The sequence below is a fragment of the Macrobrachium nipponense genome, chromosome 18, assembly GCF_015104395.2.
Source record: "Macrobrachium nipponense isolate FS-2020 chromosome 18, ASM1510439v2, whole genome shotgun sequence".
Classification (NCBI taxonomy): Eukaryota; Metazoa; Arthropoda; class Malacostraca; order Decapoda; family Palaemonidae; genus Macrobrachium; species Macrobrachium nipponense.
In genome coordinates this window covers 83,750,927-83,777,305 of record NC_087211.1, presented here as the reverse complement: position 1 = coordinate 83,777,305, position 26,379 = coordinate 83,750,927, and the positions used below count along the sequence as shown (strand labels likewise).

Genomic DNA, 26,379 nt, shown 5'->3' with positions numbered 1-26,379 from the left:
TGCTGGCATAAAGCCAGCTTAATCTTAAACAACAACTACAACAACAACAACAACCACTGGAATTCAGTCCCTCAGCAGTTATCGCTTGATAATGTCCTGTCGATCAGGAGGAAACGTCGCGTTGGAGAGAGAGAGAGAGAGAGAGAGAGAGAATTGTATAAGTAATAATAAATCAAATGACTCAACCGAATTTTACCATGTCCTTTGGTGCGTTGCTCGCCAGTCTAAGCAACAACGAGAAAGCCGTCATCAGAAAGATAGAGAAGACTCTTTACAAGATTTATAGTGCTGAAGCAGCAGTCATTTTTAACAAGATAAGATAATAATAATAATAATAATAATAATAATAATAATAATAATAATAATAATAATAATAATAATAATAATATCTTGTTGAAAACACCCAAAATTCTCAACATAATTTCTCATTTATGACCAAATAGCCTGGATTTATTTTTCACTTCTTGCCAAAGGTAAAAAAAAAAAAAAGAGATTGGAAGATAAAAATATCAAATGAAAGAACATAATTAAGGGGAAATCTAAGAAACTGCATGGGTCCGTGAGTTAGAAATAATTCTTGAGACATCTGTGAGAACAAATTATTCTCTTTTTTTGGGGAACTGAGAATTCATTGTCAAAACGACTATGAGAATCATACATGAACGTATGTATGTATATGTATATAGTGGTTCAAATCAGAAAACGTACAAAATATTTGAAAAAGTCTTCTGTACAAAATATTCTCTTTTTAGGAACTGAGAATTCATTGTCAAAACGACTATGAGAATTATACGTCGAGTGTATGTATGTATTTGCATATGTACAGTATGTAATGTTCCAATCAGAAGACGTACAAAATATTTGAAAAAGTCTTCTGTAAATGTATTTTGAGAAGAGCACATAATTTAGAATCCGCATGAAAATGTTCCATTCAGTAAAACAGCATTTGAATTATAATGACAAAACTTGAGCCAAGTGTTTGTAGAAAAAGTTAGGTTTCTGTCAACATCTGATAGATTGATTAAATGTCACGACCCCCGTAGGGAAATCCCGTAGGGGTTGGTAAGTGCCAACAGTGCACCTCTTGATCTGAAGGTTCTTTGTAGCGTCCCTTCGGCCCCTAGCTGCAACCCCTTTCATTCCTTTTACTGTACCTCCTTTCATATTCTCTCTCATCCATCTTACTATCCACCCTCTCCTAACAATTGTTTCATACGTGCAACTGCTTTGAGGTTTACCCCTTATTACACTTTTTATACTGTCAATTTCCATTTCAGCGCTGAATGACCTCATAGGTCCCAGTGCTTGGCCTTTGGCCTAAATTTTATATTCAACTCAACTCAACCATTCCTAAATGTCACGACAGAAGATATTTTTCTTTAAGTTCAGACAGTCTGCCTAGCTGTCAACAACCAGAGAGAGAGAGAGAGGAAATGCCAATGTCCTTTGCACATAGTGACGAAATGTCACGGGAAACACCACGCTAGGAAAAGAACTTGCTCTCTTCTTCCTGTGAATCCCATGTCCTTCCGTTACTTCTTTTAAATGAACGTCATAATATTCTTAGGAAGCTTGAATTTCGAGTCAGTGACCCCTTTAGGAGGGCTTGTCCCACGTGAATAGGGTTCGTCTTCTGAATAATAACAATGTGAAAGTATCATCGTGTATTTTGTTAAAATGTAATTTGTCTGTGCGAGTGAACGTGCGTATTGTTTCTGATCTAATGAAACTATTGATCAAGAGATGCCAGTGTAGGACTGAAACTCAATGAATTAAAGCAGACTTACTGAAACTGTCATTCATTGTCCAGACGAGTGGAACCTTTTTACTGAAACGTCTTGAAACTGGAACCTGTCACTTCATACATTTCTGGACAGCGCAATGCGTACAAGATCTTCTGGATCAGTCAGCACAGTCTTTGGCTTCCTTGTGGTAAAGGCAATTAGTCATGACTTTTCAAAGTTTTTCTTCTGTTCTGTGTTGTCTGAACTGTGCGACTGATTGCTTTATATCACGTGGAGTCACTCATATGCTGTTAGATAATTTAATAAATGTTCCTCCAGGGTTTTGTTTATAGCTTAAATTCATTCACAGCTTTGCAGTTCGTTGTTCTTCTGGACAAGGAACCTTTTCGTCCTATACTGTGCTTACTTGGTGCAAGGTCACTAACCTGCATTCCCTCGAGGTATCTTATCGAGTCCTACTGTGTTTAAGAACTGCCAAGTTTTCTAACATTGTAGGCCTATATGCTAGCACTTATAGAAATATCAAGTGCAGGACAATAGATGCACTTTTTTCACATGAATTCATCGTCGCTTTGCACTGAAGAACCTTCCCAAATTTCGTTTATGGCCCCACCTCGAAGGCAGGAGGTGTGAATATGTAGCACTGTTTACACAAATACCCACACACGTACACTGAAGGCGCCTTACAAATAAGCTCACGGGAAATATCGTGTTTTTTTTTTCTTTTGGGGTTAGGGTTGCGTGAGGGATGGGTAGAGGGGGAGGGGTATGGAGTAACACGTCACGTTTGTCGTTCTTGATAACGCTGACGTATGTTTGCTAGCTTGAATTTTTATTTATTTTTTTCATATTTTGTTTCATGTGTCTTTGACAGTTTACTAACCCTAAAACCTAAAACAATTAAATCCTGTATCTTACTCACTTACTGTAATTACATTTTAATCTACGTATTTATCAATTTTCCAATATACCTTTTTTATTTCCTAATAGCAGGTCTCTTCTTTCTGTATTTCCTGTTAACTTCTGTTACGTCATTCAAATCTGAATTTCATGTCAGTGGCCCCTTTGGTGGGCCTGTTTCATATGACTAGGATTTCTGAAAATTAATAATAATAATAATAATAATAAAATAATAATAATAATAATAATAATAATAATAATAATAATAATAATAATAATAATAATCATCAATAATAAAATAATGTACCTCAAAATCAACTGAAGAATTTTGTAAGCTTTTGTTGCTTAAATTTAACGAACCGTACCAATCATCATTGCTTAAATTGTACCAAAGTCTCTGCGCTGAATGGCTTCTTTGGCCCCAGTGCCTGGGCTTTTTGCCCTAAAACTCATACATCCATCCATTCATCCATCTCTGTAATAAATTTAATATACGTACCTAACGTATTGATACATAAAAAAACGGCCGAATTGACTTATCAAAAAGATACCAGAGCGGAAAGTAAATAAAGAATTAAAAGTACGACAATATTCTCGAATTAATTGTACGAAGTTGCTTTCATCAATCACATTAACGGACGTTGGGAAACGAGTCATGTCGATTTCCGTTATTATACATCTGGCAATTCATGACTACGCGAGAGAGAGAGAGAGAGAGAGAGAGAGAGAGAGAGAGAGAGAGAGAGAGAGAGAGAGAGAGAGAGGCGGGAGAAAGTTGTAAGCGAAGCTTTCTCAGTGCTCAGGGATTACGTCACCATTATCCTCAGCTTGCTTCTGAGAAAGTTTACAGTTATATTTTAATTTGTTTATTTATGTATGTGTATAATAATGTGAATCCCCTCAAATTGATGACTGGGATTATGAGTTTATTTACACAAGATTAAAATAACTTAGATGTTACCAGACGTGTTTATTTTATAATATAAAATCTATCTTTACTGTCCAATTTGATCATCAATGAAAATTCTCATTATTTTTGTACCTAATATTTAATTATATTCAGCCTTTGCTAACACCTACAGCAATACGGTGGGCATTAATGCATTCTAATATTAAAATTAGACAACCTAATTCCCTCCTACTTCGATAATAAAAGCGCATAATTACATACAAATTACAACTAATTACACAAAGTAGTACATAAAAACAGACCTACATTACGTATTCATTCGTTGGCAACTACGACCCGAGAGTGATCTCGACTCGCAACTTTTACTTTCTCGTGCATATTTTCCTTTCCCCCGCTACTTATGAGACTGGCCACTCACTTTAGAGTCACTATAGGCTGTGTAAAGTGGCGTGTCCGGTCCAACTGTAGTGTTATAGTTCCTGTATAGTGTTCTCTTTTACTGCTACGGGAAATGTAGATGAAATCTTTCTTTGTTAACGAAAAAAAAATTGCCTTGTTGTCAGTGCAGTCAGATATGCGAGGATGTCTGTTCTGTAGTTATGTCCACTAAAGTGTATAGTGTTATAGTTCGTTACTTTAAGTGAAAAGGGAATAAAAATGTAAGAATCTTTCTCAAAAACTACAACAAATACTTTAGTTGTGAATTCAGTCAGTCTGAAATGCAGAAAAGGCTGCATTGTGGGAAATATTGTTGATTCTCCTGAATTTCTTGAAAAAAATGGACAATAGGTGAGGCAGCTTATCCAAATTTCTCTATTTCTTGCTTTGGGCATGTCTGGGCATCGCTGGGCATGGTTCTGCTTGTCACTCACAGAACGTATGCTGTTGCTTTAGTGCTTTCTTCTGAGGGAATTTGAAACCTTTTGGTTATTGAATTATCAAAATATATTGACTTTTATTAACATTTTTCAATGTCTGATAGTGAATGGTTGTATCATAATTTAAATCATTTTCTGTTGAATTTTATTTTACAGAATTTTGTTAATATCAAATAGAAATCTTCATATTTCATAGGAAAATTTATTTCCTCTCTTATACTCCAACTTTATATATAATTGTATATATCTATCTATCTATCTATATATATATATATGAATAACTTGATCACGAAGTATATAAAACGTGATGCTATGTATAAATAAAGGTTTTTTTTTGCCACGAAGGAAAAATGAAAAAGCGAGATAGCCAAGTACTTTCGGACCCTTTACTGAGGCAAACCTTTATCTATCTATCTATCTATATATTTCTCACCTTTCTCACCAGACGCCAGGTAGGCCTCCAGGCCTGTCAGTCGTCCTGCTTCAGGAACAGTCTCCATTCTTGGCGATCATCATAGAGCCTCATCTCATCAACTTCCCGCAAACTAGAGCCTCTCCTCTCTACTCCTCTCTCTAATGTTTTGTAGCCATCTCATTTTTTGGTCTTCCTACCGTCTCCTTCCTTCCGGTGTCCATTCCAAAAACCTTATAGGATATCGCTCCTCCTCCATTCTTTTGGTGTGTCCAAACCATCTAAGCTGTCCTCTCTCACAAAATCTAGTATCCCCTCCACTCCCAGTTCTCTTCTAATGTCTTCATTTCGTAGCCTATCTAGTCTTGTTACACCTTTTATGAGTCTTAGGGCTTTCATTTCAGCTGCTTGAAGTCGGCTTCTAGTTCTTGATGTTAATGTCCATGATTCATGGCCATAAGTCAATATTGGTCTTAAAATAGAGAGGTATATTATGGTTTTCACTTTGCGAGGTATATTTCTGTCTTTCATTAGTGGGTAGAGCAGATACAGGTTGTTACTGAATTTCTGTATTCGGGTAGTTGTTTCCAGTTTTGAATCGTTTTGGTCACTAAACTCTACTCCTAAGTATTTGAAATTTCTACACTGTTTCAATGTCTGACCTTCTAATTCTACATCTACGTTACTTGGTGTTCGTGATAAGTGCATGATCTCTGTCTTATTCTTGTTGATCCGCATTCCATTAGCTGTTAAGATCGCGTTCCAGTTGTTGACGTTTTCTTGGAGAGATTCTGCGCTGAGGGCTATCATTGCATGGTCATCTGCATACATAAGGTTGATGGTCATATCTGCAGCTTCATCCTCACTAGTTCCTCATACATTTATCTAAGAACAATATAAAAAGAAGTGGCGAAAGGACGCTGCCCTGTCTTACTCCTGATTTTATTTCAAACCAATCTTCATTCTCTTGATTTGTTTTTACTCTGGATCTGATGTTTTTGATAGGTGTTATAAATTGCTCTTATAAGTTTCTCAGGGATTCCATAGTAAGGGTCTTTTAGGGCATCCCATAGTTTCATTCTTGGTACTCTATCAAAAGCCTTTTCTAGATCTATAAAGCAATATCTCTATCCCTGTCCCATTCCCAGCTCTCTCAAATATCGTCTTGAGGGAGAAACTCATATCAGTTGTCCCTCTTCCTGGTCGAAAACCGTTTTGCCATTCACCCAGCTTTGGTTCAACATATCCTCTCAATCTAGTTTCAAGTATTCTTTCATATACTTTAAAAGCATGTGACATTAGGGATATTCCTCTATAATTGCTGCAATTTGTCTTGTCACCTTTCTTATAGATTGGGCATATTAGATCTCTTCTCCAGTCTTCAGGTGGCATTTGCCCATTCCAGAGTATGTCGATTAGCTATAGTAGCAGATGACTCCATCCCCCATGTTTTTAAGGAGCTCTGCAGTATTGTATCCACTCCAGGGGCCTTACCATTTCTCATCCTCTTGAGAGCATTTTTAACTCCAGTGTTGTTATGTCAGGTTCTGCATCCCCCAACCACATCAAATTCTACATGCTCTTCAAGGTCATTGTTTCCGTTGTTTAGTAGTGTTTCAAAGTGATGTTTCCATCCTAATTCAATTTCTCTGGGGTTCGGTTAAAATTGTCATCCATAGGGAAGGTCTTTGAATTACATAAGAGGGTGGTTGGCTTCCCATTTCTATAGTTTTTGGCAGTGCTATATATGAGTTTTCTGGTACCTTGGAGATCATTTCCCAGATCTTCTCCTATTCTTTCCCCATGTTTCTCTTTTTGTTTGAGCTTTTATTCTTTCCGTTTCTCTCGACGCTTCTTTATAGTTATTGTGATCTTCAAATTCAAAGTTTTCATCCATTTTCTGAAGAGTTTCATTTTGTTTGCAAGCGGCCTTTAGTGTGGGGGTCCACCAAGCAGTTTGTTTTTTGTTTTTTTCCTCCTACCTCGAACTCTTTCTTTTGCACTGTTATTATTAGCAGCACACTACAGCCATTCTAAAGTGTCTCCATTTTTCATTTCGGGTCATTGCTATCTGTTGCATTTGTTTAGCTCTACTTATTTCGTTTTGATATCTAACTAAGCACTCCTCTTCTCTCATATTCTCTAAAATAAATCTTTCTCTCACTTGGCTTTTAATTGGTTTGGGTTTCGTCATCTTTAATTTAATTAAGAGAAGCCTGTGATCTGAATCGAATGACACAGAGGGGATGCTTTTTACATCTCTGACCATATTTTGTTATTTGTTATTGCCATATCAATCATTGATTTTTCAGTATATGCTCCTAAAGCCGAGTTCCATCGGTACCACGTCCACTTGTGGCTGTCTCTATGATTATAGAAAGAGTTCATAATGGACATCTGGTTTAGTATGCAAAAATCAATTATGTTCTCCTTCTCTATTTCTGTCTCCAATGCTAATGGTCCCTAATATCTCTCTATGCCTGTCCTGTCTTGCCCAATATGTCCATTCATATCTCCATTATTAATGTTTAATTCTCTACATATGGACAGAATCTTTTAACTTCTTGTAGATGTCTGTAGAATTCTTCCTTTTTTTCTTCTTGAGGGCGGCCCTGCTGTGGTGCATACACCTGAATTATGCTGGCTTGAAATGTTCCTAACTTTAAGGAAATGCTAATAATCCTATCACATTTGAATTCTAGATGACTAATTTTTCCAGCTAGCTCTTCACTCACAATAAAACCTACTCCGTGTCGTGCGGTTCTTCCACCTTTGTAAAATAATTGGTAACTTGTTATGCAATAATTTTGTTCCTTCTCCTGGTAAACGGGTTTCACACAGCCCCAAAATGTCTATTTTTCTTTCCTCATCATCATGATTACCTCCTCCTCCTTACCTCTCAAAGTACTTAGATTAATTGTTCCTAATCTCAAAGATTTATTTTCCCTGTCCATGTCCAATAACATTCCGAGTCAGGATGTGCCCGGGCATCCTTTGATCAATGGGTCTGTCCTGAAGTAAGTCGTGCGGTTCATGAGCAATTATAGCAGCTCACCGGCTTGCTAGGCCTGTCGTGAGCCCTCAGAGCTGTTAATTTGTACCATCCATAAGCCTATTGCTTCCTAAAAGGTCACAGAGGTTCCAACATAACCCCAAGCAGTCTTATGGGTAGGTTTAAGCCACTGCACCTCTACAAGGTTACACAGCTCCTTATCCCAATGTATGCTGGCTTGGACCGCAGTGGCTATCTATATATTATATATAATATCTATATATATATATATATATATATATATATATATATATATATATATATATATATATATATCTCAAAAAATCACCATAACGTGTACTGGAAAATCTTCAAGTAAGTCAAAGAGTCCACAATTATGTAAAATGTGTATAAAAATCATAAAAGACGGGAGCTTTCGTCTACTTGATCAGTAGACCTCATCAGCCGTACTGATTTTTCTTTTCTTTTCAAAAATTATATACAAAAAAAAGTTACGAAGGACAGGCAGGGACTCTGGAAACGTCTCCGAGGGAGATAACCACCAAAACAAACTCTCTTAATTATGTTATTCCCTCGTTCAAATGTCTGGCCAAAAGACGAGCGATCGTCGTGGTTGAACCTACCTCCTCTGTGTGTTCGGCTGTTCCCTCGTCCAAAACTTCTGCATCGGCACCTGCAATGGGGTTCTTCCTTCCAATGCCTGGGCAGGAGAAAGAGAGACAACCTGGGCAGTAGGAGTGGTGCAAACAACGTCTGTTCTAATATTTACAGTTTTAAGAACCAAATAATTTAAAAATGCATCCTCTTGGGTAAATGATTTGTTAAAATCAAACACGTTTCAAAATATTAATAAGAGCCCCTTCAACTACTCTGCGTCTACTTGCGTTATTATCTTTGTAAATTACTCTCGCTCCTTCCCAGTCAATTACATGCCCTAACTCTAACGTATGTCTGGCAACTGAACTATATTTCGATCCCAACCTACAGATCGCTTATGTTCCTCTAATCTTATACCTAATCCCCTGCCAGATTCCCCATAATAACCCTTATTGCAATCTTTACACGGTACCACATAAACTCCAACGTCATCTTTCCTTTCTTTTTCATGATTCCTAATCAACTTTGATTTTACGAGGTATTATACCTAAAAGCTAAATCCAACCTATTTTCCCTATTCTGTTTTAATAAATGTTGCACCCTTTCCAAACTATGATGATAAGGAAGCGGAATACACTGACTACTTTTGAATTCATATTTCCCTGGTCGGTGGATTATAAAAGTTTTTTCTAGCCTTGGTAAAACGCTTGGTCAATAAAATATTTTGGGTATCCCAGTCTCGTGAAAACCTCTCTTATATGTTTTCTTTCCTTGTCTATGTACTGTGGATTCACAAATCCGAAGCCCTCTCGTTACCATGTTGACGACTTACATTAGAACTTTATACCATAGCCACGTATAAAGTCTAATGTAATCGTCAACATGGTAACGAGAGGGCTTCGGATTTGTGATCCACAGTACATAGACAAGGAAATGAAACATAAGAGAGGTTTTCACGAGACTGGGATACCCAAAATATTTTATTGACCAAGCGTTTACCCAAGGCTAGAAAACTTTTTATAATCCACCGACCGGGAAATATGAATTCAAAAGTAGTCAGTGTATTCCGCTTCCTTATCATCATAGTTTGGAAAGGGTTGCGAACATTTTATTAAAACAGAATAGGGAAAATAGGTTGGATTTAGCTTTTAGGTATAATACCTCGTTAAAATCAAAGTTGATTAGGAATCATGAAAAGAAAGGAAAGATGACGTTGGAGTTTATGTGGTACCGTGTAAAGATTGCAATAAGGGTTATTATGGGGAATCTGGCAGGGGATTAGGTATAAGATTAGAGGAACATAAGCGATCATGTAGGTGGGATCGAAATATAGTTCAGTTGCCAGACATAACGTTTTAGAGTTAGGGCATGTATTGACTGGGAAGGAGCGAGAGTAATTTACAAAGATAATAACGCAAGTAGACGCAGGAGTCGTTGAAGGGGCTCTTATTAATATTTTAAACGTGTTTGATTTTAAACAAATCATTTACCCAAGAGGATGCATTTTTAAATTATTTGGTTCTTAAAACTGTAAATATTAGAACAGACGTTGTTTGCACCACTCCTACTGCCCAGGTTGTCTCTCTTTCTCCTGCCCAGGCATTGGAAGGAAGAACCCCCATTGCAGGTGCCGATGCAGAAGTTTTTGGACGAGGGAACAGCCGAACACACAGAGGAGTAGTTCAACCACGACGATCGGCTCGTCTTTTGGCCAGACATTTGAACGAGGGAATAACATAATTAAGAGAGTTTGTTTTGGTGGTTATCTCCCTCGGAGACGTTTTGAAAACCGAGTCCTGCCTGTCCTTCGTAACTTTTTTTTGTATATAATTTTTGAAAAGAAAAATCAGTACGGCTGATGAGGTCTACTGATCAAGTAGACGAAAGCTCCCGTCTTTTATGTATTTTTAATACACATTTTATTTTATAATTGTGGACTTTGATTACTTGAATATATATATATAATATATATATATATATAATTGTGTATGTGTACAGCTTTAGAGAAACAAGAACTGACGATACTCTATGAAATTTCAAATTATCGTAGGCTATCATGACCAGCCCTAGGGAACCCCACTTGGCCAAGAAACTTAAATTGCCAACAGATTTCGTGCGTTACCCTGAGGGGACGGGGTTTGTGGGGGGGGGGGGGGGGAAGTCTCAGCCCAAATTTCTCCATCGTGGGGGGAGTCACGCTTTGGAGATTAAACGTGGAGATGCTGTTGGAATAATTGAATAGATTTGAATGGGAGACGTGAGTGCAACTGGAATATTTTTAGAGCAGTCCATTCATTCTTTAGGCTACTTTCTGCGTATTGTTGTTAAGTAGTAAGTTGGTGTGTAGTACGCTTAGGCCTATGTGTTGCATAATTCTCTCTCTCTCTCTCTCTCAATAGTTGAAATCAAGAGTTTTGATATCTTGTAAAATGTAGTACCTACTCTTAGGTCTATGTGTTTGCAAATTTATTTCCTCTTCTCTCTCTCTTCCCTTCTCCTCCCCCCCCCCGCCCTTCTCTCTCTTCTCCTCTCTCTCTCTCTCAAAAATTGAAATCAAGATGGTTTTGTTATCTTGCATTTTTACATGATTTTTGTCAAGTATCAACACGGTATATTTAAAGTGTTAATTAGACTATCTGTTATCATGTTAGACCTAAGCAGGGTTTAGGTTTGTTAAAAAACACAGTCGTATTTATATATTACATACATATATATATATATATATATATATATATATATATATATATATATATATGTGTGTGTGTGTGTGTGTGTGTGTGTGTGTGTGTGTGTGTGTGTGTGTGTGTGTGTGTGTGTGTGCTAATTGCAACATCTTTACTCAAATCGAGTATAGCTGCTCTTTAGACCTATTTCCCAATGGTGCATCTGAGGGTTACAAAATAATTACTGTCTTCTGTTCCTTCTTTGTGCGCGTGTGCGAGCGCGTGTCTTTTTGTGTGTATGTGTTTTATTTACGCAACGTATTGCCAACCACTCGTGACTAGCGGCTTAAAGGGAAAGAGGAAATGGTACCACCTGTTTTGCAACTTTCTCTCTCCATGTCGGCCTAATTTTTCTTGCTTACGAGTAAACATGTGCATTTCTCAGCTACTGACCACCAGTTTTTGGATTATTCTAACCTCTAATTTTATATTATTTCATTGTTTTGTGTGTTTAAATTAAGTCTAATACTTAATGCTAGGCCTGATTTCCTATTGTTTTTTTTATATATTTGTTCATGATTTTGCAGCATTTTTAAAAAGGATGTAAAGAGTAATTCTGTTTTTATGTTTGAGTTAGGTCTACATCTTTCTGCATTTCGACCTAACTCATCGTAATGGAAGTTGTTGCTGAAGTAGTTTTGATATTTGTTTTATTTTATTTGGACATTATTTTGCATAATTTGTAGAAAGAATGGAGGGGAAAACTTTGCTTTTGTTCAAATTACGCCTAAATCTTTCTGTTAGGCCTAACGCTTGTAATGTGCGCCGTTTCTAAAGGCCTAACGCTTGTAATGGAAGCCGTTTCTAAACCAATCTTGTTACTGTTCTATTTTATCGTTTCTGAAACAATCTTACTAATGTTTTATTTCCTTTGTTAGTGATTTAGTATTATTTATAGAATTTAAAGAGTAATTTTCTTTCTTTGTTTAAATTAGGTATAGTAAATCTTAATTCTTCGCTTAGGCCTATAACTGCCCAGAACTATACACCGTCATTTTTTCGAACCAATTTCGCCATTGTTTCTCCACCATAAAAAGCAAAAAAAAAAAAAAAAAAAAAACTTTTCCCTCCTTATATCGTTTATTTATTACAGGTAACTGACATGTAGTACCTAGCAGGCTCCCTGCCAACCTAATAATTATACGATGACGACATCACCACCACCATCCCCAACAACAACAGCAACAACCTGTAATTGTTGTTGGAGATGGAGGAGAAACGCCATCATCTTCGTAACCTCTTTCCTCGCTTTGCAATGGAGCCTCCGCCTCTGGCTCTCTCCTTCCCTCTTTGCCGAATCTTCCAGAGCGCCAAAACCCTTTTCTGCTTGGACCACTTCGAGGAACCTTCTGGATGACGCTCCTCCTCCTCATGAGGGGAACGTGTCCTTAGGAGATTTGGTCGTGAGCGGTTCGCATCTCGACTCCGACGGGCAGAGGGTAAGTATTCAGAGAGAGAGAGAGAGAGAGAGAGAGAGAGAGAGAGAGAGAGAGAGAGAGAGAGAGAGAAATATAAGTTTTGTATCGCATGAGAGAGAGAGAAAAATATTAGTGCTGTCTCGCATGAGAGAGAGAGAGAGAGAGAGAGAGAGAGTGAGAGAGAGAGAGAGAGAGAGAGAGAGAGAGAGAGAGAGTGAGAGAGAGAGAGAGAGAATGTAAGTGCTGCATCGCGTGAGAGGGAAATTTATAATCAGTTAAGACTATACTCTGTTTTTTTCCATCTGTCCACCCGCCTGTGTTGTTTACGTATGGTAACACTGCGTCCAGGGCTTTAGATAGTTACGCTGTGTATAAGTTTTATGTAAATAAAAGGATATCTGGGTGTACATTTACAACTTTAAAGTGTTTTAATAATTTACAGTATGCAAATTACACTATTAATATTCGAAATTATTGTTGAATATAAGCTAAATGTAACCATCTAAAGCCCGGGACGCAGTGTTACCATACGAAAACACCACAGGCGGATGGACAGATGGAAAAAAAACAGAGTATAGTAAAATCAATCTTATTTTTCGATAACTGCCTTTTAATCTATAGTCCTACGCGAACAAATTTAAAACCCCAAGCCTTAATAAAGAAAAAAGAGGGGGGCTGTTGGTGGGATGTATAGCTGGGGGAAGGTGGGTGGGCGGATGGGGGAAGCTTTGTAAACTCTTAAATGAACCAGTATAGGCCTAAGGCCTAGTAACATCAACTTCAAAACTATCGTCTCTGTTCATAATCACAATATTTCGGAGCGTTAACGACCTTATAAAGAATTAACGACCTGTCGCTCTTCTTGGCGTCGCTAGGAGTTTCTCAAGGCCTGGAAAGCGACGATGGACGAACGGATACGACGGGTGCGACAAGGCTGCGACAAATATGGCCTGATTCTCAAGAGGTTCAACAATCACATGAGGCTGCTGTTCGATACCAAGCATCATATAGCTTACTGCAAGAATGCCAAGGTAGAATTTTCACTTTTACTGATTTGGATATTTTAGGCCTATTCGTCATCGACACTAGGCCTAAATATACCTTCCTGTTACATCCAGAAATTGTGGACCCATAGTTAAACATACAAAATATAGACATATAAGGAAACAAAAGCCTATTAAATTTAAGGAAATCAAGTCAAAAAGTTCCTGTAATAGCATTGATAGTCCGTATATCTTGATACCATCTTAACTACAATTTCCAATTCAAAATATGTGAATTTTTATTTGTAAATTTTAAACAAAATGTTGTTTTTTCTTTTTGCCCTCAGTTTTATACACGATTATGAAACCGGATCAACTCTCTCTCTCTCTCTCTCTCTCTCTCTCTCTCTCTCATTTCTTTTATATTCTCTCTGCCTATCCATCTGTCTGTCAGTGGATCTCTCTCTCTCTCTCTCTCTTCTATATTCTCTGCCTATCCATCTGTCTATCAGTGGGTCTCTCTCTCTCTCTCTCTCTCTCTCTCTCTCTCTCTCTCTCTCTCTCTCTCTCTCTCTCTCTCTCTCTCTCTCTTTGTATCTACCCTACTAATATTACAGGCCTACATGTTTCTGTATACAGTCTAACTGTATATTTTGAATTCGAAATTGGTGCAGTTTATAATGTATAAATTTTATTTATTTATTTATTTATATATTTATTTGCTTCGTGTTTAGATTTATAAACAATTTGAATTGTATTCCATTACCTTCAAGATTTGATGAATATTTTCATATACAGTTTTTACTAAACATTTACATCCGTTTTGAAAGAAAAATTAATATAAATTCGCCATAATAATACGCCCGAAACGACAGGCAGGTACGACCACGTGGCTGAGCGATTTGCTCGCCGCTGGAGGAGTTAACACAACGGGACTGACACCGGAAGATATTCACGTAGAGGCGAAAAGGGCGTTTCCTCCTCTCCCTCCGAAGGTGGCAGCCGAGGAGATGGACAGCCTCTCTCTTCTGTTCACTGTTGTCAGACATCCGTTCACTAGGTATATAGGCCTAATGAATAAACCAGTAAAACCAATTCTATGATTTTTTTGTAGGTGGTTTTATATCTGATGATGAAAAATATACTTTTATGGACATTTGAAAGATAATCAAACTTTACTTTACATTGGAATCACGTTTTTTTTTTTTTGCCAGAAAAAGAATTGGTTAATACATACACTAGGCCTAATCATATGATATGAAATACCTTTGTAATAAAAAAAAACTTAGAATAATATTCTAGGCCTATTTTTCTAACTGGTTTTATATCTGATGATAAAAAATTTTATTTTAAGGACATTTGAAAGATATAATCTTACTTTTCTTGAGGTGGAATCGCGTTTTTTTTTTTCAGAAAATGCATTGGTTAATACATATACTAGGCCTAATCGTATGATATGAAATACCTATATAAAAAAAAAAATTAGGATAATACTCTAACCTAATTATGTCAATATATGAAATCCCTGTGTAATCAGGAAATGTTTGGTTGTCACACTAGGCCTAATTATGCAACGAGCTGAAATACAGGGTGTCTATAAAGTCTCAGTACCATTGCAAGCAATAAATACTTATAATGGTACTGGGACTTTATGGACACCCTGTACAAGTTGCTTCTAAAGCAGTTTTTATAGAAGGTAATGGGACATATATTAGTACTAAGGTTCATTTGTTACTTCTTCCCAGATTAGTATCCGCCTACAGGGACAAAATACCCGAAAACTACAGAGCGGACCTCCAGGTAAAGATGATTAACCATTACAGAACAGAAACCAAGGAAGGACAAACTAAGCAAGTGAGTACATTACTTAAATAAAGATAAATTGTTTTAAGCCTGAGGAGAAATTTTCTCATTTTATATCCATGAAAACAATTATTTTAGGCATAAGGAGCGTTTTTTAAAATGTTTTTATTCCTGAAAACAACAATTCTAGGCTAAAGTTAATTTTTTACACCTCCCCCCAAAAAAAACAGTTTTCGTCATAAGGTGAATTTTGTTCATATTTTTATCCACGAAAACAACAATTCTAGGCTTAAGTTAATTGTTTACAAACAACGGCCCCCACACCCCAGAAAAAAAGTTTTCGGCATAAGATGAAATTTTTTTTATTGTTATCCCAAAAAAGAAGAGTTCTAGGCCCAAATGAAAGTTTCACCCCCTGAAAACAACAGTCTTAGGAGGTTTAAGGTGAAATTTTCCAATATATTTACCCCTGAAAACAAATTCTAGGCCTAATTGAAAGTTTTACCCTTGAAAACAATCATTTTAGGCCTAAGTTAATTATCTACCCTCGACAAACAACAGGAAAACTCACAGCCAACAGAAGTAGACCCATCTCTGCCCACATTTCGGGAGTTTGCCCTCTTCGTGAGCGACGAAATCGTCTCCTGCAAACCATACGTCAATTCGGCTTGTCTGGAGCGAATAGACGCCCACTGGAGGCCCATCTACGACAGGTGCGCTCCCTGTGACCTTCGGTATGACGTCATTGCCAAGGTGAGGATTTTGGGTAGGCTTATAAGTTATTTTCATATACACACAGATAGGCCTATACTCATTATAGTTTGTCGAAGTTATGGTCTAAGGTAACTTTTAATGTAGGCTTGATATAGTAGGATGTAAGTTACTGTATTCTCTCTCTCTCTCCCATGCGATCAAAGATCAAAAGCTCTACTATATGTTACAGCTCTCTCTCTCTTTCTCAGTAAACTAGGCCTATAATGATTTTATATGTGTATGAATGTGCTTTAAACCATTATTCCAACATTCCCTCCACAGGTGGAAACATTCCACGAAGACCAGAGATACATCAGGGCGATAACTGGTCTCTCAGGCCAGTCGGCTAAAGAAGGACCGAACGGTGGTCTTCCTCCTCACGCCCACGCCCACGCGAGCTCAGGACCTTCGTCTGCAGAGCTCACCAAAAAGTATTTTTCGAGTCTGAATGAAGAGGAGAAACTGAGAGTTTATAAGGCCTACTTCTTTGACTTCTATCTCTTTGGTTACTCTCCAGATGTCATCGTTTGACATCGTATAATTTAAAAAAAAGTATTTGTTATAAAATACTCGCTGTACGATGAAGGTAGGCCTCTTTTATCTGTGACAGATGAGATGCATACTGATGTAGTATTTGTTTTAAAATACCATTTATGCAAGGTAACCAACTAAGGTGTTGTAAAGTATCAAATAATTTAAATTAAGTGAGTGCCGTATTCATTTAATTTCCTACTAGTGTATCATCTCTTATCCCTATTCAGTGTAGACCCATAAGATTCTGTAGTATACGAATGATTCAAGTGACAAAACCAAGACTTTAATTTAACAATCCAAACATTTCTGCACACTTGACACCACAACGATCAAGAGTATGAATTATAGAAGCTACAGGTAATGAATGACATTCATAAAAAAATCTTAATTTTTTTTTATTTTCTAAACCAAACTAACAATTCTACAATGGCTCCTTTATCCGGAACTTTCCTTTGAGCTTGGCACTTGATCTCTGGAGCTGTCTTCTCTCCTGGTAGTGCTGTTCCTTTTCCTGTCTCTGACGCTCGAATTTGGGAGCTTTCCTGATCATGTAACTCATCTCCCTGCTTCCAAACGTGTGGTGTGTAACATCGTTCCTGCTATCATCCTCTATATTGAGTCGCTCTGCTAATGTCATCCTGGAACAAAAATTTATGATAGATTATGAAAAGTGAAAATGGAATTAGTCGAAGTGTCCTTGCAATAAGCTCATTAACTAACAATATTGCTTGCAACAATGAAATGCATTCATGATCTCCATGCAGTACGTAAAGCATTCACAAATACATAATACTGTTTTGAGGTAATTCTACTTAATATTTTAGCTTGATTTCTGGGAGATACACCATAGTTCCATAAATGCGTTTTTTAACAATGATTAACTCTTTTCCTTGCTTAGCCAACGTCTCTCTTATTGTATTGAAAGTCCAACAAGTATAGCCTCTTATTTTGTAGTGTATTTACATTGTCATTATTTAATTTAAATAATACAAAATATGAGGCTTTACCTATTGGTAAAAATTTCCCACATCAACTTGTCCATATGATTAATAATTCAACAAAAAATAAGTCTATTAGTAACAAAGCCAATGTCAAGTTACTGAATTTGTATTACCACAATTCAGCTAGCCCTATATAACTCTTAAGATTCAACAAACATTCTCCTCCTTCTAACATTAAGTTAAGAACATAATATGTGGGATGGAAAACTCACTTGCTCAACTTCTTTCTATTAGCTTTGAGGTCAGAGAGCGAGTCTGCTTCAGCGAACTGTAGCCGACTGGTGCTTCCTTCTTTTGGCTTTTCTGTGGGTGGGTTGACCGATGTGTTGGCTGACTTCTCTTCCAGTTTCTTTTTCTTCATCTTAATCTTCTTCATCTTTTCTTCATGTTTTTGAACCATCTTCATCTTTTTCTGTAGAGATAAAATCTTTTTTAATTATTAAAAAAATACAATATCTGTACACACAGACAAATGAGAACAGTTGCCCCTTGAAGTTCATGGGTTTTGGTTTTGTGAATTTCATGCAGATTATAAAAAAACTTAAATGGAATATTTTTTCTCGTAAGCTTTAAAACTCATATGAAAACCTATAGATGACTTGCGTAGGCTAGAAATGTAGAGAGAACTGAAAATAGTTTAGTATGCCATGAGAGAGTTTCAATTTCATCCAACTGACAAGTCATCCCTATATAATTTTGAGAAAACGTTACAACCCAAGATATTAGGACATTTTATAAAACAAAAAGCACATACAGTATATCATTCTGAAGCAACTTAGCATTATAACTTAGGAAAAAAGCAAATAAGAAACAAAGAAACTTTATTAACTTACCGTTTCTTTCTCATCGTCAGATTCTCCAAAGATTGAATCAGAGTCTGAACTTTCTGACTGACCTAAACCTTCCTGCAAAATACAAAAAGTAAAAATTTATCATAACATACACTGTATCACAAGGAATAAAAAAAAAAATCTTGTAATTCTGAGCAAAGCTCTCTACTAGCTGTGCTGGCATACTAAGATAACATTTCAAGAATAGTTCAGTGGATCTTTGGGCACAATGGGTTTTCCATATTCAACGTTCATCATGACAATTTTATTGATTTACCAGTGGACATTAACAACTAGCAATGAGAGATGATTATTTTCATTTTTTTATTGATGCCTGTTCATTTCTTGCATCTGGTAACTCCATCCCTTTTGCCCAAATTATAAAAAAATTACGCATGTATTTGTACAAAAGATTTTATACAAGTGATTTTGCAGACACATGTATTTACAACATTACTACCAGAAACTACAATTATAGGATCGAAGTCTTGAGTACATAATATTTTTTTTTTAAATGTGAAGGTACTTTACCCTGGCTTTCAGGTATTCGAGTTCCTCATCCTCCTCGTGTTGCTTTTCCAGCGCCTTTTTCTTGTCCATTTTACTAAGAGTAGGGTTTACCAATCTAAAAAGTAGAAAATTATGTTAAATACCTGAGCACATTTAAGTGAACTTAGCACTTACACATACACCTGTGCACACACTCAGCGCAAGCCTTAAATTAAACATGTCACTCATTCACCCTAATTCCTGTGATTATCAAGCAAACCTTAATGAGGTAACCTTCTTAATATTTTTAAGATTACTGTATAACAACCTTTTTTTTTTCAGCATATCCAGAAACATAAGTACAATTTTCATTTACCTGAATGCCTCAGACTCTTTGTCAATGTGGAAATCTGGATTAGCAAACAAATCACTGAATCTGTCATCTTGCAAAAGTGTACTAGCAGATTCCATTTTCTTTTTAAAAACTGAAGCTTTATCCTCAAGCAGCCGTTCGTACAATTCGCTGTTGATGCTAGGAAGATTCTAAGGACGAAAACACAAAAATTAAACTTATTGCTCACCAGATGATTATTTGAAATGCAATAATTTAGAGTAAATTACAACTGACAAAACTTGACTAAGTGAACACTAAAAAGAAATTTAAGAAGTAAATAGAGTATGGTCCTTTTTGAAGATATGTTAAAAAACAGTATCTCAGACAGACGTACCTTCTTTTTAATTTCTCGTGTGTTATCCTGCAAAATTTTCTGCCGTACTTTACGCTGAACAAATTCTTCGTAATCGAATGGATTTGCAATCAACCTTGCTTTGTTATACAGCCGAATGTCCATATAGTAGCCATGCATCACAGCACGCAACACATTTGTACCTGGAAAGATTGGTAGAAAACAATTTAGAAATTATCAAATAAGTCAGCCTCCATTATAAATCTCTACCTATCACTGTGAGAGTAGAAAGTCAGATGGAAGAAAGAGCCTATGAATGGAAGCTCAGTAAAGGAAATGAAACAGGTGGCAGCTAGGGGCCAAAGGGACGCTGCAAAGACCCTCACGTGAGGTGTACTGACGGCACTACTCCTGCTATGGGATGTCCCTGCTTAATGGTTCTTGCCAAGTTCTAAAATCTTACCGATTAGGTCCTGAAGGCCGAGTTGCACAAGCTCCTCTTCAGTAACGAACTTGTAATCATCATATTGGGCAGCAGATTCTTCCTCCTCTAACTCTTCTATGAGAGCATCTAAATGACCACACCACTTGGGAGCAGGTCCAAGACTCTGTAAATCATTGCAAAGGCCAATTATTGAACACGGTACATAGCAGCCTCGTAGTAATAATTATACAGTACAAATGAATCTTGTTATTTTTCTGCAGGAACAAAGCAAAATGTTATTGTTATAATACAATTAAGTTTGTTCATACTTACCTGGCAGATATATATATAGCTGTATTTTCTGAAGTCCGACAGAATTTAAAAATTCGCGGCACACGCAGTGGGCGGCCAGGTGGTAGTACCCATTCCCGCCGTGGGAGGCGGATATCAGGAACTATTCCCATTTTCTATTCATATTTTATCAGTGCCACTGTCTCCTGAGGGGAGGTGGGTGGGCACTTTAATTATATATATCTGCCAGGTAAGTATGAACAAACTTAATTGTATTATAACAATAACATTTTGTTCATGAAACTTACCTGACAGATATATATATAGCTGAATCCCACCTTCGGATGGTGGGAAGAGACAGAATAGGATTTTTTGGGAAACTTAAATTAAGTAGATGATATACATCTTAGTTCCTCACCTGTTAGCATAGCCGACTTCGTGATTACTGTCACCAAAGTCTGCTTCTGCGTTACTAGAGTTGCCAGCGAGGTAGAGACCTGTAATGCTGGTGCGCTCTAAATGATCTATCAACGGGGGCGTGACCACAATGTGACTAGACCATATGACCATACTTCTGAGGGCAATGAAGCTAAAACCACCACCTGACCTAACCTATCAAAGTTAGTTCCATAACTTCTAGGCTAAAGAAAAGGAACGCGCCTCAAGCGACCAACCCTTCAAAGTTAAAAGCACACCTATCCCTTTTCTATAGGATAGGATTAGTGTTGCTTCCTGCCCCCAATAATATATCTACGGATATGTATGGTCCTAGCGACTTACGGATCTGAAATGTCGTCTTCACATCCCGTCGGGAGTGTGAAGCGAACACAGAGTTGCTTCGCTAAAGCGTGGCACTCAGGATGTTACTGAGTGTCACGCTCTGTTGAAATGCTTCCGAGGCCGCGCCCTCACCTCTTGAGCATTCATATTAAGAAAAAATCTCAAATCTTTATGCAAACATAATGAATGAGACCTCTTAAAAGAACTCCTTGGCTATAATGCCAGGGTGTTCTTGGACATGAACCAGTCTGGTCTTTTTACGGAACACCGCAGATTGTCAGGAGTGTGAAGCGAACACAGAGTTGCTTCGCTAAAGCGTGGCACTCAGGATGTTACTGAGTGTCATGCTCTGTTGAAATGCTTCCGAGGCCGCGCCCTCACCTCTTGAGCATTCATATTAAGAAAAATCTCAAAATCTTTGTGCAAACACAATGAATGAGACCTCTTAAAAGAACTCCTTGGCTATAATGCCAGGGTGTTTTTGGACATGAACCAGTCTGGTCTTTTTACGGAACACCGCAGATTGTCCGTTGACCTTGACTTTCTTATAGTGTTATCAAGATAAAACTTGAGAGACCCTACAGGGCACAGGACTCTCTAATGCCCTTGCCCAATAATTTGTGCCATACCCTTGGTCTCCAAGCCTTCGGGTCAAGGGTTAGACAGGTTTTCTTGTTCTTATCAAGAACGGAATGCTTAGAGGACAGACCGCATTATGTCCTTTAAAGCCAAAACCTCTGATGATGGCTAAAACCTCACTAACCCTCTTTGTCGTGGCTAGAGCGGTTACAATATTAGCCTTTCTGGTCACGTGTATTAAGTTCGCAGAAAGGATAGGTTCGAATTGCTTTTGGCATCAGAAACTCAGACTACGTCTAAGTTCCATGCCGGAACCTTTGATCCAGAGAATTTAAGATCTCCACAGACCTCAAAGATCGTGAAGCTTTGTTGTTTGACAGAACCGAATCTCTGAGCCTAGAGGCCGTCAACAACATATTTGCATATTCTACAATAGTTAGGACTTCTAGCTTATCTCATACTTCAGACGGAAAGATAGAACCATAAGGAACTTCACAGAGGTCGAGGTGGAGGAACAGTCATTTCCCTTCACTATCTCCAGAAACGGCCTCCTCCGATTGAACACTGAAAATAGGCAGCACTGCTTTGCCTTGGCCAAGAGGCTGCCATTACTCTTGAAGATCTTATCGCTCTGTACCGTTGAAGACGAAGGTAGATATTGAATGCAACCTACGTCTTCACAGACAAATCGAGAGAAGGATTCTCAAGATTCTGAACCGTGCCTACAAATGACTGAAAACGCTAACCGCTATTTCATTGCTGTCCGGTGAGAAGTCGTAGTTGCAATGAAAGCGGGGCGTTCTTCAGTAATGAAAACACAGGGGAAAGCTGCCTGAAGAACTGCTTCTCATGGGCTGAACATTTGGAAGTAGAGCTGTCAGGTCGGAGAGTAGGCGATGTCTTTTGACATATCTGTTAATTCGGGTTGAACAATGAACAATTGTACACCTACGAATATGAGATATTTTAAAGACAAACCCAGATGTCTGCAAAATCATTCGCATTATCGCAGTGTGATGCAGCGGGAGACTGTACAGACTTCTGTTACCGTGCGTTAAACAGAAAGATGAAAGAGTCTAAGAGATATCTCTGTTGAAAATTCTCGCAATATCGAAGGCGATGGAATCTATCGTCACAGCAGTAGATGGTCCTTCATAATTGCGAGAAACCCCGTTAATCAGAGACCTAAGTCCATGATTGTGGGCAGAGATACGGTTCGGTAGTCAATCAAAGCAGGAGAGAGAGAGAGACATAACCAACCATGCATCTCGGAGGCCCAGCTGATACTGAGCTGCTATCAGGCAGTTCAATACGCAGTAGCTGAGCTTGAGCTCCCGCTGACTCGTCATCCCGAGTTGCCAGGTAATCCATATTCCACAAAGGAATGCGTTCGGCTAGAACCACCGAGCATAAAAGATATGCTCGAGCAATTATATTTAGGCGAAACGAATTTCGGTAAATATAAAAGTTGAAATGGTGTTGTCGTGACAAAACCATAAGTATATAAAATTGAAACAAACTCCTGGGAGGTTGCAGGCAACCCAGAGTTGCAGTTCAATTAGAATACTTCTCGTCTAAGTCGCAATCTGTAGAATAACTAGGAAATGCGCCTACCCCTCGGACAATTCAACTGCTTAGTAGAACCATGTCGCGAGGTTAATATACGTAGTATATTTATAGGATTCTGAACAACGATCTCCATCCTAAATTCTTTCCTTCAAGAAAACAAAATAAGGCGAATGTCCACAAAAGCGTCCTGCTGAGCGTCCTCAAAAGCGTCCTGCTGAGCGTCCTCAAAAGTCCTGCCGAGCGTCCTCAAAAGCGTCCTCTTAGCTCCTTGGAAAGCGTCCTGTTGAGCGTCCTCAAAACGTCCTGCTTAGCTACGAGCGTGTCTGAGCAGAGAACACCAAGTCTTCTGAACGACGTTTCAGAGAGGAACTCGTTGAGCGCCCTGATGCATGCAAGGCCCGCCAAGAGGCGTCCTGGCGAGCGACCTTTCCAACATCTCAATGTTACGACGAACCGCTTTTGCATATGACGTTGAATATTTTCAAGGGACGTCCTCATGCGAGTCTCCATGGAGAGCCGCACGCTGCTCCTGAAGTGTGTGAACACTAAAGGAAGACGTATGGCTTTCGTCTTCAAGACGGGCCTTAAAGACCTTCATACCTTCTTACAAAGACAGTGGCCGCCTGTGCGACCACTTGCGTCTTAGTAATGCAAAAGACCATCTCCAGAAACGCACTCAGCAAAGGAACGCCGAGCGTCCAAAAGACACCCTCGCAAGGTGCTTGCCGAGCGTCCTGGAGAATGTCCTCACTATAGGACGTCGAGCACCTCCAAAAGCTTCTTCACGTCTAAATTGCCCTTCTTATGCCGAACCAGAGACATAAGTTGTTTGACTGTGCAAAGCAGCTTCCCGGACGTCAAACTTATCAGCTTGCTTTTTCGAAGAAAAGCGAACGTTACATAACGTATACGGAGCGCCATTAGGAGAGGAGACGAATACTGAGTTACTCCTCCAAAAGGTGGAATCTAGAATGTCCTTGATTACCAAATCCCTTTTTGTTGGAATGCTAGCGAGGTTGAAACAGCTCTAACTTCATGAGCGTTCACTCGCAGGAGGCTCAAATCACTCTTCTGGCAAGATGAATGAGCCTCCTTAATATTTCCCTTAGGAAAAGAGCCAGTGCATTCTTCGAAAAGGGTAAATGGTGGTCTCTTCCTGAGCACCATACATTACCCGAAGGACCTCTTACTTCCTTCGTTTTATGTAAATATAACTCGAGAGCCCTGACAGGGCACAGGACTCTTTCATCCTCTCGTGACGAGAGAGAGAGGACGTGAAGCGTCCTCTTCTCTAAAGCTTCTTTAGGGGGCGCGAGTCCTTCCGAGAGCTCCAACCCCTGTGTGGGGAGGACGCCTCGGAGGACGAGAAGCAATCCTTCAAGATTCGTGCACGTGATCGATCTTCGGCAGCCTGGGAAGCGACAACAGGACCTGCCGAAAGGAAGCCAGATCAGCATGAAAAACCCGTAACCTTCCTTCGGCTTTTGACATGCCCTCTCCCTGGTTTCCTGGGAGTCCGACAGAGGTCTAGGCCTAGAGGCGTTATGGGGCCGATCTGACGTTCCCTCCTAACGAGAGAGAGGACGTGAAGCGTCCTTTTCTCTAAAGCTTCTTAGAGGGCGCGAGTCCTTCCGAGAGCTCCAACCCTTGCGCGGGGAGGACGCCTCGGAGGACGAGAAGCAATCCTTCAAGATTCGTGCACGTGCACGATCTTTTAGCAGCCTGAACCGGGAAGCGTCAACAGGTTCTGCCGAAGGGACGCCAGATCGGTGGGGAGCCCCGTAACCCTCTTGCGGCTTTCGACATGCCCTCTCCCAGAGTCCTGGGAGTCCGACAGAGGTCCAGGCCTAGAGGCATTATGGGGCCGATCTGACGCCCCCTCCACAACACACGGGGCACTACACTTCACAACACTGATTGGAGAGCGAGCACTTTAGCCTAAGATTACTTGATGTAATCCTCTAGCAGACACTTCTTCTAGGCCCGTAAGCCATACCACAGGGTTAGGCAAAATAAAATCTACAGGAGGTTAGAAGGTTCATTATTTCTAACTTCTGTTTACCTTTCTATAGTTTTATCAAGATAATGTGGAGGAAAACTCCTGATTCTAACACGCTCTAAAATGCGTACATGAATCCTCCTTCTTCCGTAATCAGTCACACATTACACTAATTACATTGAACTTATGCAAAGAAAACATGTAAACGTCATAAATACTAAGCGAGTGTCTACCGAAAGTTCCGGTAGCCTCACCTTACCATGCAGACAACAAAGTCTGAAACTAGGCTAACTAGCTTCAGACATCAAATGCAATGAAAAAATTTACGATAGCGTATGCCTAGCCACAAATCCATTAATAATCGAAAGAATAATTAGGATACTTAAGCGGCTAATGAAGTTTTAAACAAAATCCTAGGCGGAGGTCTGTAAACAGTTGTTTACCGACCGGCGACAGAAAAAAATATGAATAGAAAATGGGAATAGTTCCTGATATCCGCCTCTCACGGCGGGAATGGGTACTACCACCTGGCCGCCCACTGCGTGTGCCGCGAATTTTTAAATTCTGTCGGACTTCAGAAAATAGAGCTATATATATATCTGTCAGGTAAGTTTCATGAACAAATTTGAATGTTAACATAGAAACTAATATTCTAAAAAACTCAAATGAAATTTCCAGGCCATTTGAAATATATAAAAAATTAGTAACTAGCTATGATTTAAGTTTCACAGCAATGATGACCACTAGTGCAAGTGAAGTTTATCCTCACCTAAGTTTCTGTCTACTCTGGTAAATTTCAATCTTAGAGACTCGACAATGATGCGCACTACAATCTCAAATAATTTATTTGTGTATCATAAAACATACCACTCGTAAAACTTTCTTTGCATTAACATAAGCTACATTACTAGAGGTATTTCAAATATTTTGTGAGGAAGAGAACCAGAAAGAAGCACAATACCTGGGAGACAAGATCAAAACATTCACAACACTTCAGGATTCAAACCAAACTGGTGTCCACAGTTCTTAAGTAAATGCTCATCGTAGAACCTAATTGGCGAA

At 38.6% G+C, this 26,379-nt stretch overlaps 3 protein-coding genes across 6 annotated transcripts in view; 1 reads left to right on the top strand and 2 right to left on the bottom strand.

Annotated features, from left to right (window-relative positions):
- LOC135197298 (uncharacterized) overlaps positions 1-16,090 on the bottom strand; it is a 29,832-nt gene extending 13,742 nt beyond the window's left edge. Inside the window, exon 1 of one of the 3 annotated variants that reach the window (XM_064224434.1) lies at positions 15,954-16,090. The gene's annotated coding sequence lies outside the window, so the exon portion shown is untranslated. Of the gene's footprint in view, positions 1-1,787; positions 2,411-15,953 lie in introns of those variants that run through there. The other 2 variants (XM_064224433.1, XM_064224435.1) reach the window with 2 other exon arrangements.
- On the top strand, positions 3,990-16,931 carry LOC135197302 (carbohydrate sulfotransferase 11-like). Of its 2 annotated transcripts, XM_064224441.1 has the most exons (7): positions 3,990-4,344; positions 12,272-12,617; positions 13,472-13,627; positions 14,455-14,639; positions 15,325-15,433; positions 15,944-16,135; positions 16,418-16,931. In XM_064224441.1, exons 2-7 carry the CDS (start codon positions 12,324-12,326, stop codon positions 16,664-16,666), a joined length of 1,185 nt encoding a protein of 394 aa, XP_064080511.1. In that variant the 5' UTR covers positions 3,990-4,344; positions 12,272-12,323; the 3' UTR covers positions 16,667-16,931. The 2 variants fall into 2 exon arrangements, with proteins under 2 accessions (XP_064080511.1, XP_064080512.1); XM_064224442.1 differs by lacking the exon at positions 14,455-14,639.
- Positions 16,932-17,047: 116 nt separating this feature from the next.
- The window catches only part of LOC135197300 (nucleolar protein 10-like), a 34,701-nt gene continuing 25,369 nt past the window's right edge, over positions 17,048-26,379 (bottom strand). Inside the window, exons 9-15 of the mRNA XM_064224436.1 lie at positions 20,139-20,283; positions 19,718-19,878; positions 19,366-19,532; positions 19,032-19,125; positions 18,504-18,575; positions 17,883-18,082; positions 17,048-17,307 (exon numbers count right to left, since the gene is read on the bottom strand). Of these exons, the coding sequence (XP_064080506.1) occupies positions 17,091-17,307; positions 17,883-18,082; positions 18,504-18,575; positions 19,032-19,125; positions 19,366-19,532; positions 19,718-19,878; positions 20,139-20,283 (1,056 nt within the window). The 3' untranslated portion in view covers positions 17,048-17,090. The remainder of the gene's footprint in view (positions 17,308-17,882; positions 18,083-18,503; positions 18,576-19,031; positions 19,126-19,365; positions 19,533-19,717; positions 19,879-20,138; positions 20,284-26,379) is intronic.

Bases quoted from the DNA above. Each gene is read 5' to 3' on its own strand.
- LOC135197302 (XM_064224441.1), top strand. From the start codon at position 12,324: ATGACGACATCACCACCACCATCCCCAACAACAACAGCAACAACCTGT. The intron at 12,618-13,471 runs GTAAGTATTCAG...TGGCGTCGCTAG, and splicing joins TCGACTCCGACGGGCAGAGG to GAGTTTCTCAAGGCCTGGAA. The intron at 16,136-16,417 runs GTGAGGATTTTG...TTCCCTCCACAG, and splicing joins GGTATGACGTCATTGCCAAG to GTGGAAACATTCCACGAAGA.